We start from the raw sequence: 21013 nt of genomic DNA, 5'->3' as shown, positions 1-21013 counted from the left end.
TGCATCTGCAAACTGAAAAAAAAAAAAAAAAAAAAAAAAACCAGGAAGAAGCAGACCAGAGCCCTGTTGTTAGAGTGATCTGCGCGTCCTTCAGGGGATAAAACTATGACCTCACAATGGCCGATAAAGGTCCTCTTTTAACCTCTTGTATCATCTTTTATTTGTCCATCGGAGCGGCCGTTTTCCAAATTCTCGAGGAGCCCTACTGGATGTCCGTCAGAGACAAATATATCCAGCAGAAGGAAAACATTTTGAAGACCTACCAGTGTCTGACCCTGGAGGATCTCGATGAGATCCTGGAGGTATGGTACTACTTATCTTTGTGGGAAGGGTTTAACCCTGCCTCTTCTGAATTTATGGGCTTATAAAACCATAGTTTGAATCAACTGACTGAGCGTCTATAAATCTGTGAAAATGATCAGACTTGTGCTTTTTAATGGAGTCTGAGCGCGTGAGGCGGGAGCTGCCTTTGTGTCGCCAAAAACTTCGGAAGTTTAGGAAAAAGTTACAGAGACGGTAGTTTTAATTCTTTTTTTTAAAGGTATGAGTTAAAAGCGGAAAATAACTCCGTTGCGATTTATCCATAGGTATGCGGCGCATGCACGGACACGCACGAACGTGAATGTTGAAACGGGGCCAGTTTATTTACACTTTGGGGATTTTACATGAGAATAGCCAAGTGTATACCTTTAGTATTCAATACAATTATTGAGAAAGCCTTATGGATGAGATGTGAAACTTTTACAACTTCAAAAATAAAATCCAGATTAAAAGAAGAAGAAAAACGTTTTCGTTATGTAACAACATCCTGGATGAATGAGGGTTTTCACAGGTGATCAGCGGGGACGCTTTTGTTTTGTGTCATTGATACACAGACATTGCTTTTGTCTGTCAGGTTGCGTCGGAGGCTGCGGGCCAAGGTGTGGCCATCACCGGGGACAATCACCGCAACACGTGGGACTGGGTCAACTCTGTCATTTTTGCTGCCACCATCGTCACCACTATAGGTCCCAGACTTTTCTTTTTACCACACCAGTTTCTATGTACTGACAAAACACATCCCAGAAAAGTGTATTTTTATCTTAATATTATTATAATTAGGGGTGAGACGATTAATGGATGAATTTTTGATCCTACAATCCAACCAGATCAATCTGTCTGAGGTAAATTGTTAATCAAATGGTATAGAATCATTTCAAAAGGAGATAAATCGATTTGATCAATATTGGAAAACATCGTTTTCATTCAGGCGGTTTATTTTACTATAACGTAAAAACGACCAAGTGCCATCACAGCAGACAATACATGTGATGGCAGCAAAAAAAGATCTATCTGTTTGAATTTTTGGCCCAAGATGTCATGGATCGATCTTAGGTCAGTGAATCAGATTGAATCGTATCGTTCAAAATGAACCAACTTCGATTCTAATTCGGATCAGCAACCACAAATTATGATATGAATCAAATTGATGTTAAAACAAATCATTATTCCCCTAATTGTTATAATTCAAGCATTTGTAATAGATATAAATATAATTTATAGTACTCCCTAAGTGCCTTTATCAAAAAGTTGTACACTTAAAGTTTATTTTTATTAAGTATAGGCCTACTTATGTACAGCAAGTTTACAGACCAGGAATCTGCCAATACTAAAAGAGCCAATTGGTTTAGTTTCTATCTTACCAAAGCCCATCTCACCGCAGTGTTAAATTTTTGTTTTTGCAAAGGAGTAAAGCAACAGTAGTCTAAAACACATCAAGTCATTCTTTAAAAAAATGTAGCGTTAAAATATTTACAATAGTTGAATTTTGACAGTGTTTAGTTGTTCTATATTTAACCATTTTTACTTCTTTTAATTTTGACATCAATTACTTTCAAAATAAAATACACCCTGTGTCAAATATGAACCTCATCCTGCAGCAGATTTATGAAAAGTAAAAATGTTATAAAGTACAAATGTGTTTTTTTCTATTTTGGTTGCACCTTCACCCTTTTTCTTTTTTAACTATCAAAACAGAATAACATTGATATAGAACCCCCCCCCCCCTCCCTAAAAACAACAAAAACAAATCTGTGGGCTCTAAGCTTATTTTAGTCATAAACTGACAGTATAGGCTAAGCTTGTTACCACCATTTTGCTCATTTATCTGAAATGTTAAAAAGGTAAACATAAATGACACAACGTAATTAACTTAAATTAACCAAAACTATAAAAAAACAAAAAAACAATATTTGTTTAAATTATTAGCATTTTCCCTCAAAGCCAAAGAGCCAGAATGGAGGGATAAAATATCTGCATGTGGCTCTGGATCCCCAGGTTGCAGACTTCCGCTGTAGCGCATGTACAAGTACAGTAGGATGTATCCTAACCTAAAACTTCTTTAAACTAAATTGGAACATTTTAATCTTATAGATAGTATATAAAAGGTTAATTTCAAGTATACTGCCTCACTTTTAGCATAGATTAAGTATACTTGTAGTACACTTTGTTTACATTTTGCTAAGGGTAATAGTAATGTTACTGCTTGGGTTCTACTCCTTTTCACTATCAGTGAAAGTAATTCATTTATTTATTTTTTTTCCTTTTTGTGATATACAGGTTATGGAAATGTTGCTCCCAAGACAAAGGGGGGCCGTGTGTTCTGTATCCTGTACGGTCTATGTGGGATCCCACTCTGTCTGGTGTGGCTCAGTGAACTGGGCTCCTTCTTTGGAGACCGAGCAAAGCGTTTATCTCAGGTTATGATTCGGAAAGGCATTTCAGTGGTAAGTCTTACCAGCTTTGCAGAAACTATAACCCCCCCCCCCCAAAAGAAAGCAAATGTTTAAAAAAAATATTAACGCATTTTTTTTTCTCCACCGGTACCAGAAAAAGGTCCAATTTACCTGCACAGCGTTGTTCCTCTTATGGGGGCTGCTGGTGCACTTGGTGATCCCTCCTTTTGTTTTTATGTCAGTGGAAGGATGGACGTACTTGGAAGGGATTTACTTCTCCTTCATCACACTCACAACAGTTGGCTTTGGTGATTATGTTGCAGGTAAGAAAAGCTGAGGTCATTGTTGGATTAGGACCACTGTCAACGTCTGAACACTGACCGTCATTTTAGGTGTAAATCCGGACATCCAGTACCCCCGGCTGTACAGAGTGTGTGCAGAAATATGGATTTACATGGGGCTGGCCTGGTTATCCCTGTTCTTCAGCTGGAACGTCCACATGGTGGTGGAAGCCCACAAAGTGCTAAAGAAAAGACGACACAAGCGCCGGCACCTGATTGAACCAGAGCCTCTGGTAGAAAAGCAAAACCTGGACGTGAAGCCATCTGTCATTGACATTTTTAACTTTCTTTCTGAGAAGGATGAGGACTATAGCACCATCATCAAACAGATTGGAATTACGGCGAGGATTAAAAAGCCGCCCGAGAACATCAACCGTTCAAAAAGCTGCAGTGACATCTTAGCCATTCAGACCCTGGAACATTCGCCGCGCCGCAAACGCATGATCAGCATCAGCGAGGCGTTTCTCAACGCCAAGATAGAGGAAAGTGAGCAGGAGGAGGCGCTTCTGCAGCAGGACAACATTCAAGACCTCGACTCCTCAGATGATGAGAAAGGTGGTGGCGTCTTTGGACCAGAAAGCGATGCTCTACATTTTTCTGTGTCAGCTAAAGGCGGCGAAAAAGAGGAGGAGAATGTTGAGCATTGGGACGGTGGGGCCACTAGATTTACAATATGCAAGGTGCCTGAGGAAGAATTTCAATTGAACTGTGATGACAAAGGGTAAAATGTATTCATTCTGTCACCAAGACAAGAGCCTAGGGTTCTGTCTGACCATTGAAAAAGATGAAAATATTTCAGCAAAAAAGAGTAGAACAATTCTTAATACTGCATAGAAAGAAACTGAACTGAACGACGGACTGTGTTTTCAGAGAATCCTTCTACTTTAGACCTGATAGAGTTTAAGTCAGATTGTGACTGTACTGAAGAGCCGATGTTTCAACGCAACTATGCAATGCATGAATTTATTTTTGTTAGATTGTTTTTTATATTTAGTGAAATTTTGGACTGAAATACTTGTGAAAATCAAACAAAGACATTTTTTATTGATTAGTTATGCAAATCTAAGGTCTCAAAAATGCTTCTTTTAGTTCTCCTTGGGGGTACATGCAAACAAAGATCATCATAAAATACAGAGTAGGGCTTTATGGAAAACTGAGCCTATAAGTAGCTTTCCTTCATAAGGAACAGCTACAGTGGAGGCGATGAGCTGACGGCCGTCATCTCCATACTCCAGGGACACGACTGGACGCTCTGAGTGAATGTTCTTAATCCGTATGACCTGCGGAAATCAGTTAAAGTGTTAAAAGCAATAGAGAAATTCATTTATTAGTTTTTTAGATAGGGGAAAAAAGTAAAACCTCTGAGCCAGGTGGATCTTCAGGGTCAAACTTTAAAAGTTTCAAACCATTGGGATGACAACCCAGCCATATGTCACCCGTCCTGCGGTCGACCTCAATGTTGTCACAAAGGGATCCAACAGCCACAGACTGTTAAGAGACATGAACAAGGTCAATGGGACTTAGTAAACAAGTGCTGTCTTTAGTACTTCAGACCCACTCTGGAGAAAATAGTGTTTGTACATGTTCTCGTGGCATTTTTCTGATGATATAGGACTCCGATTCTTCTTCTTCTTCTTTACCCTTCTTGTGTGCATGGCTTTTGTATGAATTGTGCAGCAGCACAACATGTATCTTCCTTGTATTCTTCTCAGCAGTAACTGCAATTCGTCAATACAGGGGTCTTAGAGTCGCCATACCCTAACCCCTATCAACGTCATGATAGTGCAGCATCAATGCCGTCTCCCCATTTATATGCAGCACCCACGCTAGTCGGTATCGCCAAATGACAAATGTGGTCATCCCCGGCTGGGCCCCCGACCTATGTCTGCGCTGCCACTGTCCAATTTCTAACAATTGGACGGTGGCAGTGGGACGGCAGGGCAAGGGGTGGCAGTCTGAAATCGGCTGATCACTAGATGATTTTGTTGACCTTGGAGACCCTCTTACTAGTCAATTATCGCAGTGCTGCCTTCTGCCTTCCTGCCACCCCCCCTAGCGCTGGACTACCACCCCACAACCTCGAAATGTGCCGGGACGGTCACTGACCAATGTCACAAAAATCGTCCCGTCAGTGTTCAATTTGTACTTTTTCTTAAAAACCTCCAGGACCACTGTGGGGAGTGGAAAAATGTAACTGCCGCCTCCCGATAACAAATGCTGCCGTGTGGCCACCAGCCTATCCTGCTGAAAAACTTGCATTTAAGTCACTTAAGTATGTGACTGTAGTTTAAGAAAATTCTGCTCAAAATTTCATTTCTGAGTATTTTTTCATTCAAACTGTTGCAAATCAGGCGCAGTCGAAAAAATGCTTTTTGAAAAAGATTGTATTTGTGACATAGAAAATACGCTGGGTGGGCCACAAGTTCCGGCTCTGCAACGGGAGAGAAAGAGGGGGCCGGGTTGCTCTGACCAACAGTCCCACCCAGAACTCGAAGGGGGGTCTAAGGGCAGGGATGTCCAGTTTAGTTTAGTCTGTTTAGTTAGTTCAATTTAGTATTTTCCTATTGAATTTTATGTATTCATGATCCTTTTGATTTTATGTTTAACTTTTTCATTTACCTATACGAAGCCCATCGAGATGACTGTTGTGAATTTGGGCTATACAAATAAAATTGAATTGAACTCAGAGGAGAATTTATAATGAACTCCTGCCTTTCTGCAGAAATTATGTCCTAGAAAACAACACACATTTTTATTTTGGGCTAAAAATGGCATAATCATAATTAAAGATGACTGGGGAAAGTTTTAAAATAGATCAAGAGAATCGGAGTGAGACTTTAAGTACGTTTTGCCACATTTCTTTAGAAGTGCTTTTAACCAGTGTCCTAAGAGTCAAGAGACATGAGTTCCACAGCTTATGTGAGTTTGATACAAACAATTACCGAAGAATTTTTTGTTACATTTCAGTTTAATTGATGAAGTATAGGATAAAGTAGTATCACCTTGACATATGCTAACTGTTCCCCCTCATTTCTCCTGAAAATATCAATCTCGTGGTCCATGATATCTGAAACATAAATATACCTGTAAGAAAAAAAAGAGAAAAAAATTGCTTATTTTATTTTACAAATGTGTAATAAATATATTTTTCCCTCTGAAAAATATCAGTAAATGGCAATTACTGTCGGTCGGGGGATATGTTAATTCCATTTGCAGATTTAAAGCCACCAGCCACCACCCTCACTTCGTGTGGGCTGTAGTACACCACGTCACACCAGGACAAGTCAAACATGAAGGTCAGCAACTGAAGAGCTTCATGGTGAAAATAGTGATCGTTGGTGGCATAGAAGTGCTCTGCTCCGACTGCAACAATGTCGTTCACACTGATGAAGAGGAAAACGGGGCAAGTTCAGTGTGATTAGTACAATGCAGCCGCTTTATTACATATCCAGCACATACCTGTGCAGTAAAGGGTGAGTAATGGTTTTTAGGTGCATAAGTGTGTCTTCCTCAACGAAGCGAAAGATCTCCACTTGGCTTTTGTGCTCAGGGTGATTAACAACAAACACATATATGGAGTCATCTGCAAAGAAGCGTATACTTTCACTGCATTTATTGTGCTGAAAGGGGCTTTACTATTTGAAAAGTAACATTGGGCCAACAGTTGAACTTGTGTGCAGTAAATGCCATAGCCTTTGTGCTTTTAAAAACAAGTTAAAATACTCAAATTACATTTTTGTCCGCCCAAAAATTGGAAGGTTGTTATAAAGAATAGGGATGGAACGGTTAATTTTTACAAAGATTTGATTGAGATCATCGTTTGTGGTTGCCAATACGATTCCTAGCAGGTATTGATTCATCTTGAACGACCCGTTTCACTGACCATAAATGAATAGAGGACATATTTAGTCAAAGCTTTAACCAGTGTTTCTCGGAGATAAATATCTGGGTACTGAACAGTACAGGTGAAGTTTTCCACATTCTTTGTACTTCTTGGAAGACAATCAAGTGCAAATTAAATGTGTACAAGAAAAAAAAGTAAGCACGAATTAATGGTAAATCCATTCACATTTTAGTTTTATAAAGTTCAGTGCACTGTTGTTTTTCCACATCAAAATAATCCAAAGGGAACATTATTAGAACATTCTACCACACTGTATGGTCACATGTCTTTACTAAATTCAAAGGTTTTTTTTTATACATTGGACTGGAATGATGGACTGATCCGTTTTTGCTGCCATCATATGTGTTTTAACTGATTTGATTCACTTGGTCGTTTTTTCCGTTTTAATAAGAAAAACCTACAGTACCTCAATCCAATTGTATTTTCCATTGATTTATTTCATTTTGAAACAATCCTGGTTTACGTCGAAGGGGGGTCTAAGGGCAGGGATGCCAGTATAGCTTAGTCAGTTTGTTAGTTCATTTTAGTATTTTCCTATTGAACTCTTTGTATTCGTGATCCTTTTGAGTTCATGTTTTACTTCGAAGCCCATCGAGATGACTGTTGTTGTGATTTTGGGCTATACAAATAAAATTGAATTGAATTGAATTGATTAACAGCTTGCTTCAGACAGATCGATCTGCTTGAATCGTATTCATTGGTTAAGTCAAATTATCGTTTCACCGCTAATAAAAAGTCATGCTCATATTTAATAATTCTTCAGTGTTTGTCCAAAGCTTCTTTGATAAAAACTTACATCTTTATGTAAAAATAATTTCGTATATAATAATATATTTTAATCCAGTTCAGAGCAAATTAAAAACCACTAAAGAGAGGGAAAAAAGTCAAATTTTAAACCTTATTTCAAGATTCCTGACTCTTTTAAAGCAAATTTTTTCTTTGTTTAAAATAACCGAAATCAAAACATGATATAATTTCACAGACTGACGAAAAATCTATCAGCTCTAACAGATGAGGTTAACATTCGACGTTAAAATAACTATCATGAATGTTATATTAGCTGCACACACAGACATGGCTCCTCACCCGCTTCATCTTCATACACACTAATGCCATGAGGATTGAAGGAGCTCAGGTCCAACTGGCCTTTGATCTGGAGCTCCACTGGGGTCATTTTTGGGTGCAGCAGATCCAAAACATACATCTTCCCTGGTTCATCTGAGAAGGAATGCAGTCCAGGATACTTTAGGCCCTGTTAAAAAAAAAAAAAAAAACATCTTAGTGACAAGATTGAAATCATGTTTTCATAAACTCTTCAAATTCCCAGTCATTTATCTATCATTGTAATAGTGATCAAAAGCTCACATACAGTGCTTAAGAAGGCCAGTCCGTCTTTGAGTATAGTGATATCCTCTGCGCCATAATCTGATTCAAAAATAATAATTAATAAACCACACAAACTCATCCTTTCTCCTTCTGACACTTGACCTACTATGAAGTGGACTTCAAACTTTTCACTTATCAGTTTGCACAACTAATCAACATCTACACTAAAAAACAAAACCTTAAGATTTGAATATAACAATAACACAACAAGAATACCTATGTTTTTTAAGTATTGACAGTTGAGGCGTTTCACAGGAATTTCCCTGGAAGCAAGACTTATGTCCCTGCGGAAACAACACAAACACACAAACATGTTTTGAAGACACAACACAATCAAAGTGTACCAAACTCTGTTGTTGTTAGCCATCATCTGCATGCACCTCTTAAATATCCAATGACTTACTTCAACTTTAGGAATGTTCGTCCAAACAGCGCTGCAAATGCTGCAACAGCAGCAGCAATCAGCGCTTTCCTCACTGCGGCCATGTTTGACAGACACACCGGGGTGCGTTTACATGACTCCACCAGAGGGGGCGCTGAAACCAGCACTAAAATCTTGGCCAATTCTAGAAAGAAATTATGAGTGATACAATCAATAATAGGGGAGGGGGATCTGATTATATAATAATGATTATATAAAGTGCTGCTTTATTTAACAAAAATGTAAAATATGATCAAATTGTTCTCATGAAGAGCTGTAATTTCTATTAAGGGGTAGCATATGTAAAGATGTTGAATTGTCTGGAAAAGACATCCTTCAGATTTGAAATAACTATAGCAGTTTGCCACAAGCAACCGCTTATAACAGTTACACATTTTTATTACAGGAAATTCCTCAAAAGGTTATGCAACAAAACATTGATATCCGGTAATCCAGACTTTGTTTTCATTAGTTTATTTTATGATTCTGTTAAACAGGATTTCAAAACCAAAGTCTGATTTTCATAAAGGCCAGGGAGATTTCTTTGAATGCTTTTATTTACTCTGACTTCAGTCAGTTTCCAGTTATTTCAATGACCATTGTGGGTTCCTCTTTCAATAAGAGAAGGGTACACACAGTTTTGTTCACTTTTACATTTTATTTCTGGTCAAAAACACAAAGAATAATAACACAGCTGAGATTTAAACACGTTAAACACCCTGAGTAAAAAGAGAATAATCAAATTTTTCCCCAAGCAGTGAAAAAACAATTTTTGTCTAAGTTTCTTTTCCCCTTTCTAAGCACACTAGCACCAGAACTTTGATCCTGTGATGAGCTCCTCGTGTTCATTTTTCTAACAGCATGGCGTTCTTCCTGTCACGGTCATACTTTGAGTTAAAAGAAAAGAAAAAGGGAAATCTTCTCTTTTATTATAATGCATCCACAAAGGAAACCATTGTTTACTTGAAATCACAGCACAACGCCTTATGAAAAACAGTTCCAATGAGCAGCTTGTCCCCATAGACCGTCGCCACAGAGGAGCCCATTATGACTTGCCCATCATCTGCATACACCTGAGTCACCACTGGCTGATCAGAATGGATGTTCTGGATGCGGATAACCTGCAGACATTAACATATTCATTAAAAAGCATCTCACACTCTGTCCAAAATGAAGTGTGTGGACTAACCTCTGATCCAGGTGGGTCTTTAGGGTCAAATAGAAAAACCTTCTTTGCGTCGATGTGACAGCCAAGCCAGAGGTCACCAGACTCGGGTTCAACCTCGATGTTGTCGCATAGTGACGCCACGTCTACAGTCTGGTGAGGATGCATAGACATGAGCTCTCCACATTGAGTGTGATGGAACTGAAAGACACCTGTACTAACAAGAGCCTTGATGACTGCTTGCCTTGTTTTCTTGATTTACATTCCACAGTTTTTTGGTTGGTAATGTTGCAAGATTAAATTTATTAGGGGAACAAATAAACATAAATCCCCACCACTATACTGAAAAAGAAACTTTAAAGCAACTCTTAAAATACTAAGCATTGTTCAAACTACCTTGGATCTTTAATAACAATCACTGACACTAGTATTTACTTTGTTTTGCACATTTACAACAATTTACAACTTAAGATAAAAAACGTATTGTAATTTCGAATAATCTAATCTATTCTAAAAAAAAAAAACTAAATAAAAGAATACGTTTCGGTGGTCATATAATATGACCTTTTTTCATGTAAACTCAATACAAAAGGGGTCCTACAAGGGTCAATAGGAGTACTATATTTTCAGCTAACAGATCTTTTTCTATATGTACGATAATTTTGAGAAATTATTATATATGCTGATGATGGCATCATCTTTGTTAATGAAAGGGATGCAAATCAAGTTGGATCAGAATTTCTTACACTGGATAGAATTAGTGATTGGCTAAAACAAAATGCTTAAATGTAATTTACCCGTCTAACAAACTTAATAGATGTTGCCAGTGACAACAAAATACTACAGGTTCTTTAAACTACTGTAACTCTGACCGTTTATGTAATTAACATCATTTCAAACGATTCTGTGCTAGAATCAAGTGATTTACATTGTGTTCACTGTAAAGTGTTGCATATCAGCGCAAAGCTACTTTTCTCAACTTTAAATGTCATTGGAATTACGTTGGTTGCGTGAGCGGTCAAAGAGTAACCAACGAAGAACGTCAAGACTAGAGCTAAAGCTACGCTGTTAAAGGGTTAAAGATAACCCTGACATTCATCTCATGGGTAAAAAAAATAAGACATAATAATTAACTTAAATTACATTTCCAAATCTGCCTTTATTATAAGGTTACTGCAAATATAATGTGATGTTTTACTGGTAGCAATACAGCAGATCACCTTAAGGAAACTGGGTAATCGGTTTTTCTGCATGTATTTTTTTTAAATAAATACATCTGCATCTGGAAAAAGACATCTTTGATTGTACTTGAGGGATATGCATGTGTTGAGTTTTTATGTGGTTTTTTTTTATTATTATTTTTACTACGTTTGCTATTTTAACTTTTATTTTTGTCGTACTATTATCCATTTTATGGGAAGCACTTTGAGATGCTTTGTAGCAGAAAAGTACTATACAAATAAAGTTGAATTGAAATTATGTGACTTTTGTGTTTTTCTAAATGATTAATTACTAATTAAGCAAAACTATAAACAAAAGGAATTAAAACACAAAAGTGAAATGTAACTGGAAAATTACCTTCACACGGGTCAGCATGTTGTCTTCTTTCCACTCTAAAACATGGATGTTGTGGTCAAAGATGTCTGCCACATACACGTGTCTGCACACAATAAAAGGAGAATAAGGAAACGTTCACGTCAAGCATCAGCATTTTGTCGATGTCTTTACCGTTTGTCTGGAGACATGTTGATGCCGTTGGCAAAGTAATAACCCTCAGACACCACTTTGACCTCCTTTGGGCTGTAAAACACCACATTGGTCCATGGCTGGAGCAGGAAAAACTCCAGAAATTTGAGGAGATCATTGGAGAAGTAGTGATCATTGGTGGCAAAGAAGCTTTCAGGTCCAACAGCAATGATATCATTTACACTGAAAGGAAAAACAATAGATTAAATGTGGGCTTCCTGAATCCAGAAATGACATATTTACAAATGTAATCACCTGTGAAGCAGCTCATGTTTGATAGTTTTGAGGTGCAAAAGGGAGCGATCCTCCTCTTTATACTTGAACAGCTCGATTTGGGTTTTATGTTGAGGATGATTGACAACGAACAGAAACACTGAGTCATCTGACAGCGACAAGACACCAGGGAAATGTTTTAGAAAAAAAGACAAAGCATGCAGCGGTCAGACAGAAGTCATTCAAATTAAAGCATGTATCAAATCAATAAAACCAGTTGTAAATTGCTTAATTCCTTGAGGGTTGTGCAACCCTGTGAGATAACTAAATCACAAGACTGAAGAAAGAGTAGGCACAACTCCAAAGACCGGCAGATAACAACATACATGTGAGCATACAAACGTACAACTTAAAAAAATCATTTTAATAAGCAATCGCCCATTCATTATTGTTAAGGGTTTTATTTTACCAATAGTGTCAAATCTGACCTAAACTAGAACTCTATAGACCGTTACTGGTGAAGATATATTGTAATTTAGCAGTATTTGTTAGTGATGTGTTCAAATACATAAATTAAAGCCATTATTATTATTTTTTTTACCGCTTGGGTCGATGTAAACACTAATGCCGTGAGGGTTGAAGGATTCCACATCAAAGTTCCACGGCAGACGAAGCTCCACAGGCTTCAGGCGGGGATCGTGCAGATCAAGGAGGAAGATTTTCCCAGTAACATCAGAAACTGGTAATCCAGGGTACTTGAGTCCCTTCAAAGGGTTAAATATGTGGTTAAACTACATTGTATGCTAAATTCCTTCACACCAAGGCAAATGAGGTGTTTTTTCTGTAGTAAAATTGCTTTATAATAATCTAAAGGGATTAAATTCATGCACATTTTCTTATTCACAAGTTGCAAATTACCTTATTAACCCTCAAAAACTTTTTTTGTTTTTTTGAGAAGTTTCACCACTAAAATGACGTGTTTTTTCTTTTTTTTAAGTGGTTGTTTTTTCAACCTCAAATGGTTTTAACCTGCAGGAAAGTACATTTGGGTGGATTTCAACTCAAACACTGACAGAGCTGATAAAAGCAAGGCCGTCTCCAACGATGGTTATATCCTCAGCCCCATGATCTAGAAAAAAAATAATAAAAAATGAAAAAAATGCTTTGATTCAAATCAAACTACAGCCCGCTTTCTGTGTGCAGCTGTTCCTCACCCAGGTGTTTGAGCTCCACACAGTTCTGCAGATGATTGTTGGCCACCACCCTATCCACGAGGAATCTCCTGCTGCAGATTTAAGCCAAACTTTCTTCAGAGCGGTGGACAAAAAACAGACAAAAGTCCAACAAAAGTTCAGGGGTTTTTTCAGATTACCGTATGGTGACGATCCTCTGACCGAGCAGCAACGCCAGCGCCAAAATGACAAGAGAGAAAACGCTTAATTTCCCCATTTAAAAACAAAACAGTGGATTTCTTTACTCCACCATTAAATGGCTGCAGAGAATGAACCCCGCCCCCCAAAGCCAGCAATCTATGCAGGGCGCGCGAGACTCATGCTGCGTTCATGACTATTGGACATCCCACTACTGTAACAGTGTATCAAATGTTTGAAACACTGGGTCACAGATAACATTTTGATTTTTATGTTCAACTTTTATTTCAACAACTTGAATGTCCAGTTAAGAATAACTGTTTTTACTCTCTTGTTATCTAAATTGAACATAGGTTGAGCAATGTTGACATTGAAAATGAATCAGAAGTCTAATTAATTTTTCATTTTAAATTTTTTTATGGAAAAATCAATTAAATGTCTTATTCTTTTAGGCAGTTTAGCTATTATTTCCAAATTAATTTGTTGAAATAGTAGGCTAATTAAAGTGTCATGGCAGTATGCCACTTTACCAACTTCTTCACGTTTGCTCCAATGGCAAACAGTTATTTAGGGGGGCTGGTCAAAAACTAATCAACTCTTTGAATGAAAGTTTAAATTTGGTTATTTGCACATTAAATATTTTTTATTGGAAGTGTACAGGCTCTAAAGAAAACAGAGCAGTCAGACAAAGAGGGCCACGTATTGCTCTATAAACCACACTACCTGAAATTTGTAATAGAACCAGGCCAGGTCAGAATAAACAAACACAATAACACCCACTGATCTCTGCAAAACTGTTGGATAGAATTCCCTTCATCCATCAATTTTTTTATACCTGTTTATTCCTGTTGTGGCTTTTGTGGAGTCCGCAACTGTTGGGTGAGGCGGGCTACACCCTGGATGGTTCACCGGTCACCTCTAGTCTTAGTTACAAAAAATGTAAGCCCAAAGTTTCTGTGATCTCAGTTGCTCTATATGTATAACTTTAAAAACGGAAGAAGTAATAGGTCCTCCTCCATTCTTTTTTTTTTTTGTCTAAATAATGAACACACTCTATTCATTTTACAGAGAGGGGTTTATTTTTTTTCAGTGGTTGACATTTCTGAGCAAAGAGACCACAGAAAATGTGACTTTTCAGGGTCAAAGAGATGAGCTGCTCCTTACAGAGCGCACAGCCGTCTGTCACGTGGTCTAAAGAGAGTGGGCTGGTCCCATATTAACCCTTGTGCTATCCTAAGCACTTTAACATTGGGAGTTGGGTCATCTAGACCCACTAGACAGTGCGCTGAACCCTTTTTCTTCAGTGATTTGTGATCTTCATTGGTGTCCATGGATTACATGAAATCTTTCCACCTTTGTCCACCTTTTTCATGGTAGGGAGAACACGACAATGTAAGGGCGGGGTCATAGGATAGCACTAGGGTTTAAGGTGAAAATCTTTTGGAATTAAAATAATCAATGAATTCACCCTGTCTCTTGAGACCTTTGACCTGTTTTATTGCACATCCGGAAAAACAAGTACCTGTTGCCTTTGAAAGAAGGACATCTCAACTGTTAATCCCAGTCTTCTAACCCATTTAGTACATGAATGACATGTTTTGTCAGATGTATGTGCATCTTGGAGTTGTTTTTTTCGAGACATCATATTTAAAGTTGTGCCATGATTTCATTTCACATTGCTCGTTCCACAACAGACTCTTTGAGCCCTTATTTAGACCATCCCTTCCTAAATATTGGATGCATTTCAGCAAAGTGTTTCCAACAACACACCCATAGCCAGGGGCAGATGCTATTGTGATTCAGGAAATCTGTCTTTCAGGTCTGGGATAGGGGATCATTGATAAAAAAAAAAATAATAATAAAATAAAATAAACAGTATTTAACCTTTTTGTGTGTAGTCCATATCAGTGATTTGCTGATCTCATTTCTCTTTTGGACAAATTTCATACTTTGGCTTTAGAAGTAGGTTTATTTTAAAATCACCCACTGATTTTCAGAATTTACAAATGCCATTATTGATGTGTCATTATCTGTCCACCAGAGGGCGCCATCATGGCCAAAAAGGAAAAAAAAAAAAAAACTTATCCAACCAAAACAGCCGGCTTGAAAAGTGTTGTCAGTCATGATTTGGATTTGGGGCAGGAAAAGACAATAGACTAACTTTTTCTGTCCTCTATTACTTTTATATAGCATCCAATTTTTCTGAGATGTACCTGCGTTTTTGAAATTGCTTGATCCAGTAAAATAAAATAAAAAAACTTTTCAGAATTGAATTTTTATTTTGCAAATTGATCCAATATCTGCCTCTAAAATTCAAATAAAATTAGTTTTAAAAACTTTTCTGACACAATATCAAACAAAGTCTTGTTCTTTGTTCCAGTTTGTACTGCATCCATACGCCACTTTAAAGAGACTGCTATTTTTTTTAATGTTAGCTTCCTTTCATTTGAGTAATGTAAATCATAAAATTATGTTTTGCTTTGATCATTTATACTTTTTTAGGACACAGAAATAAAACTCATCTGTTTCTTTTACTGATTTCTTTGAGTATCCTTTGTAAAATATGTTCACCCAATTAAACAAACACTTCATTTGAATATAGTTCAGAATGTTCAAACCATTTTGAGTGACTGAATGTGGTCTTCAGTGTAAATCTGCTTCGTCTTTGGCTTTATCAGACTTAAATGTAGTCTACAAACAAAAGTTATTATTCATTTTTCAAAAGATGGTTTTCAAATGGAATTTAGATGCATACATGAATTATATTTAGAATTGATTGCACTTTTTGAGCATTTGGTGTAGCAAATATTGTATGGGTTAGGGCTATTTATTTTATAACACAAATGTATTAACTGGAACAAAGCTCAAACATAGGCGTGATTTTCTTAAAGTGTTTTTTTCTGTCAAAGACAAGCTCGAATACAAAAATCATCATATCATAAACAAATACATACGTTTGGCGCAAAAAGTTCCTTTTTTTCCACAAAACACCACAAAAAAAAGCCCATTTTGTAGGAATGACTGTTGTCTTTCACAACTGAATGATTATAGAATCATCTTTTCAGGTAAACATCTTTTTTTCATGTTTTAAGCCTTCTGATTGACTTTGATAAACCAGAAGCAGCTCATTTTTCAAACAGTTTGTTACACTTTCTTTTTGCAGACAAAATGTCTTTGTGCTTGAAAACATTGCAATCGGTGGGACTTCATCTTTTAAATCCATTTATTTAACTGAAGTTTAGCAACAAATATTCTTTTTTTTATCAAATCACAGCAAGAAGTCTTCTGGAAAACACTTCCAATGAGGAGCTTGCCCTCATAGGCGGATCCAAAACTTGACAAAAAATAAAAAGAAACCGTTTAGTAGTTTGTGTAGAACAGTGACACATTTCTCTACTGTTGCAGGGTTTTGAACCGTTTTCGAAAAATGAGGAGAACAACTTCTGATTGAGGCGGTTCTTTAAGGTCAAACATAAAAACTTTCCTCTACTGGTTAAACATCCCAGGCAAAGGTCACGAGTGTGCCGACCTTTTGTCTGGCCATACATTGATCCCAAAGGCAAAGTAGCCCTTAGACACAACTTTAACCCGAGGAAGACTAAAGGAGAAGGATGTCTGAGCTGTCAAGGAATTTATCAGAGAGTATGTGGTCGTTGATGGTATAGATAGAAGCTCCTAGAACATCAACACTCTTCCCAAAAAAATGAACTCATGAATTTCAATTTCAAAGAATTTCAGTACTGTTTCTGAACGTGTTTTTAATCAGGACATTTATTTCTGCAAGCCATAATTTATTGTCACCCATTGTTGGAGATAAATGACAGCTGATTCAATAATACAAAAGAGAAGGTGGCAAACTAAACTTAAACTGTGGGTTTCTGAGACAAACTGACAGGGAGACATTTCATGAGTAATGAAGGTGCGTTGTTTGGGATAAATGATACCTTTGTGTAAAACGTGACCAAAAAAGTCAACGCTTGCTTAAGGTGTCAACCGCTGGAGTCTTTTTGTCGTCCTGGATCTTCAGAATAAAAAGTGTTGCGCAATAAAACTGTAAACCTCTGCGTGTCACACCCTGGAAAGTGTATCGATATTCAGGATTGCAAGACTTTGTTTAGGATGTGTGTAGTTTTATAAGTTAAAAGTACTCTTTTTACTGCTGAGATTAGTAAGAGTTAAAGGAAAATTCAATAGTTTATTTAAACTAATGTGCAGTTTTAAGACTTAAATGAAATGTTTTGCATTTAATTGATAGATTTTCAGGTTTTCAGATCCTCAAACACGTCAGGTTATCATTTTCCAGACAGTTTCTTGTTTTGCCTGCTTTGTGCGTGTGTGTGTGTGTGTGTGTTTTGAAGGGTGAATGCTTGTCACACATTACTGCTCCTACAGATTAACAGTAACATTTATTTTCACATTATCTGGTCTTAACTCTGTAAGGGGTCAGTGGAAGAGGTCCAAACGGTTTATTTATTTATCAGCCAGAGAAGAAAAAAAAGTCTCTCAATATTTAATGCTTTTGCAACTGTAGCAACCCCATGACAGCAACTCAAGATTGTCAAGAGAGGTCACTGATGTCCAATCCTTGAGTCAATACAGCAGTCAATGCATCACAGAGTAGGACGGCCTCATTGTGTATAAAGTGTCACAGGGCCAACAGAATTCTGAGAAGTTCACCTGTAAACACAGAACTGTGACGACATGCTCACCAATCCCTCCTTAACCTCTGGACCGACTTCATTCACCTGAAGCTCACTTTGAAATCTGCTCTGTCGTCAAACTGATATGATGAACGGATGTTGCTTACACGGAAGTGGACTGTAACACCCCATAGTTTCGGTTTTTCAAATCTTTTATTATATTACTTTAGAGCGAAGTTCTTATTATATGAATAGTTCTTCTTTTTGTCACCTAAGAACCATCTAAGCTAATAGAACACCAGAGCCCTCGAATCCTCTGGATCCTTCATTCCATTATTATTTTTATCCCTGAAGAGCTCACACGGTCAAAATTGGCCACTGTTATAATTATTTTTTACTTTTTTTATTTTTTACAATTAGCGTTATTTTTTTTTGCCACTGATAATTGCTGTCACCCAAAATAAAAAGGCCACAATATAAAGATTCTTGCCTAAAGACCCACATTTATTAACCCACAAGAACCCATGGTGGCGTCAGTGTAACAGAAAATGATCAGAAATGGATTCTTTGGTCCACTTGGTTTGTGGTAAAATACACATCATTCATGAATTATGTGTGAATGAATCCAGTCGTCCAGAAAATGACAATAATAAAAGCAAGTTTAAAAGCCCAGAAGAACATTTTTCTTGCGTTCTCCAATGTTAATTTTTTTTTAGAATTTTTCTGAAATGTTAGTTGTTTACAAAAACTAACAAGATTACTTGATCGTTTAGAAATTTTTCAACTACTAGGGATTTTTTTTGTTTTTCAAGCACCAAAAACCAAAACACCAAGCAGCCATTTGTGCTTAAAACTTCAAATCCTCTATAGTCGTTTCCAGATTCAGCCATTTTTAGCAAACAAAGACAAAGACAAAGAAATGAACCAACCTCTGTAAAAAAATGTAATTTTATCATGATTTTAGAAAGAACAGAATGAAAACAAAAGTGTGAGTTAATTTAATCCTTACAATTTAATTTATTACTTGGAATTGTAGGAAAGTATCCTTTAATAAAAAGGGTTAATTTGAGGCCCTAGATAATTCTCTCCTCCTGGTTGCCATGCTTTTCATTGTTTCTAAAGCAACTGATCACTCATTGTGACTAAATACAGAGCTTCAATCGAGTTCTTTCTTCAGCAGAAACCTAAATCCTCATGAAAGTAAACCTTAGACCACACACCCACAGAACAAGGCTGCACTGTGACCCCTGAGGCAGCTTCCTAGTAAACACAACCGTGCATCCTTTTATCCAGTGAAGTTGGATCCCACAACGACATGAATCCTTTTTTCTGAATCGGTTAATTTAGAAAAAGATCAAACCCTAGGAAAAGCAAAAAATCCATACTCCGCCTTTAGAGGCTGGAAATGTTGGATGTGTTGGTTTTTGGAGATGGTGGTGCTGATGATTACCAAACTGTTAGTTATTTAAAGACTGCAATAATAAGTGTTTTTCAATTATTTATCCAATTTAATTTTTCAACTTTTCAAGTTCTTTCTCCAGCAAAATGTGGAAATCCTGAAAACACTTAAATACACAAAATCAGCAGACTTAAAAAAAGTTTCAATACTGTAAAAATGGAATATTTAGAAAGTAAAAAGACCACTGTTCCCAGAAAAATTGTCTTATTTTCTGTCTTCCAAAAAATAATCTTATCAAGAAAGTTTTTCAACAGCAAATGAATCATAGTTTAAGAAAAAAAAACGTTTTAATAACTTGATTTATTTTCTTGTAAGAAGAATTTTTGGTAAGATATTTTTTTTAAACCCAATGGCAAAGTGTTGTGCCTATTTAAGGAAATGTTAAGAATGTTTGACTTATTTCGAGGGAGTGTGTTTTTCCAGTGAATTAAATGTATTTGATGAAATAATTTACACAATCCATTTCTTCTTGCACTTCTGTTTTCAAGTGTCTGATGGTGTAAAAATGCTCTGTCATTCACTTTATCAGTTAGTTGAGAAAGAAAAGTGCCACTCTGCTCATGAATGACTGTCCTGGAGATGCATGCCCCACCACTGGACTTCAGCAGCAGATATGAACTGCTATAAGCATTTATTGCATTTTTCCACCCCACATTTTATTGCTGGCATAAAGGCCTCACCCAAGATGGAATAATCAGCTGTAAGCATTTTCAATCACATACACTAATGTGCTTCTATGCTTGTTTCAAAATAGTAAACATGGAAAATGGTTTGTATTAATGCAGCTTTTCTTCGTTTTTTATAACTATAATCACACACACACACACGCACACGCACACACACACCCACAGACTCACACACAAAATCATGCAAGTCTTGTTGTGAACAAAGTGATAAAGCTGGACGAAACTCTTATGCCGTCATAAAATTTCTTGCAGAAATTACTCATTTGTTTTAGCAAAAAAAAGTGTATTTCTGATCTTTAAGCCAGGTCTAACATTTGTTTGAGGGAAAATTTTTGACACAAATAATTTCAGAATGACTTGTATTTGTTTTCAGTAAGAAAGACAGCAGCAAAGAGCCTCAAACAGTAAAGTTTACTGCTTGAGCTTCATGAAACTCTTTCAAATGAATGCTGCATTTAAGGACTGTTGGACATTATTGTACCTTAAAGTAATCTCCTCTGATGCTTCTTTCAACATAGTGTTTATGCATTTCTTTACTAGTCATCTAAATTCAAGGGTTTTTAATATCAAAAATGCCTTTACATGTTTGGATGTTTATGCTTAGTGGTGGAGGCCGTCGCGCTTGATGAAGTAGTTTGTTTTCCAACAAGGTCTGCCTTTGGCCTTCCCACATCCCAGCTGTCCTTGGTGAACCATGAACACTATCAAGAAGACCAAGGAGAGCCAATCTATATGAAGATTTCTATACTATATATATATGAATTTTTATATATATAGCATTGAATACTATTGAAGTCTCAATTGATGCAAGATTTGTAAATGATCTTTAGCTGAAGATATGAGGCGTCATTACCGTCTAACCTCCTGACCATTGACCCAATTGCTCAACGACAGGAATCATGCACAGAGGCAACAATTACAAACATGTACGTTTACATTTATGGACTTCCATTACTTTGCGATGAAAC

At 36.9% G+C, this 21013-nt stretch overlaps 3 protein-coding genes across 3 annotated transcripts; 1 reads left to right on the top strand and 2 right to left on the bottom strand.

Moving 5' to 3' along the window:
• LOC101156677 (potassium channel subfamily K member 5) lies at positions 1-6217 on the top strand. Its single transcript, XM_023963961.2, has 5 exons — positions 1-302; positions 896-1007; positions 2599-2765; positions 2869-3037; positions 3107-6217. The coding sequence occupies exons 1-5, from the start codon at positions 117-119 to the stop codon at positions 3778-3780; spliced, it is 1308 nt and encodes a 435-aa protein (XP_023819729.1). The 5' UTR covers positions 1-116; the 3' UTR covers positions 3781-6217.
• On the bottom strand, positions 3991-8899 carry LOC101175104 (serum paraoxonase/arylesterase 2). Its single transcript, XM_004077810.5, has 9 exons — positions 8749-8899; positions 8562-8629; positions 8329-8384; positions 8046-8211; positions 6515-6638; positions 6238-6438; positions 6058-6139; positions 4415-4543; positions 3991-4335 (listed from the first exon to the last, which is right to left on the bottom strand). Exons 1-9 carry the CDS (start codon positions 8829-8831, stop codon positions 4177-4179), a joined length of 1068 nt encoding a protein of 355 aa, XP_004077858.1. The 5' UTR covers positions 8832-8899; the 3' UTR covers positions 3991-4176.
• Positions 8900-9404: 505 nt separating this feature from the next.
• On the bottom strand, positions 9405-13421 carry LOC101174858 (serum paraoxonase/arylesterase 2). Its single transcript, XM_004077809.5, has 9 exons — positions 13263-13421; positions 13105-13175; positions 12964-13019; positions 12492-12654; positions 11933-12059; positions 11660-11860; positions 11510-11591; positions 9956-10084; positions 9405-9887 (listed from the first exon to the last, which is right to left on the bottom strand). The coding sequence occupies exons 1-9, from the start codon at positions 13337-13339 to the stop codon at positions 9726-9728; spliced, it is 1068 nt and encodes a 355-aa protein (XP_004077857.1). The 5' UTR covers positions 13340-13421; the 3' UTR covers positions 9405-9725.
• Between the last annotated feature and the right edge of the window lie 7592 nt (positions 13422-21013).

The sequence above is a fragment of the Oryzias latipes genome, chromosome 16, assembly GCF_053564925.1.
Source record: "Oryzias latipes strain Hd-rR chromosome 16, Olatipes_Hd-rR_3.1".
NCBI classification, from domain to species: domain Eukaryota; kingdom Metazoa; phylum Chordata; class Actinopteri; order Beloniformes; family Adrianichthyidae; genus Oryzias; species Oryzias latipes.
Note: the sequence above shows the minus strand (reverse complement) of the source record. Positions and strands in the feature narration are given on the sequence as shown.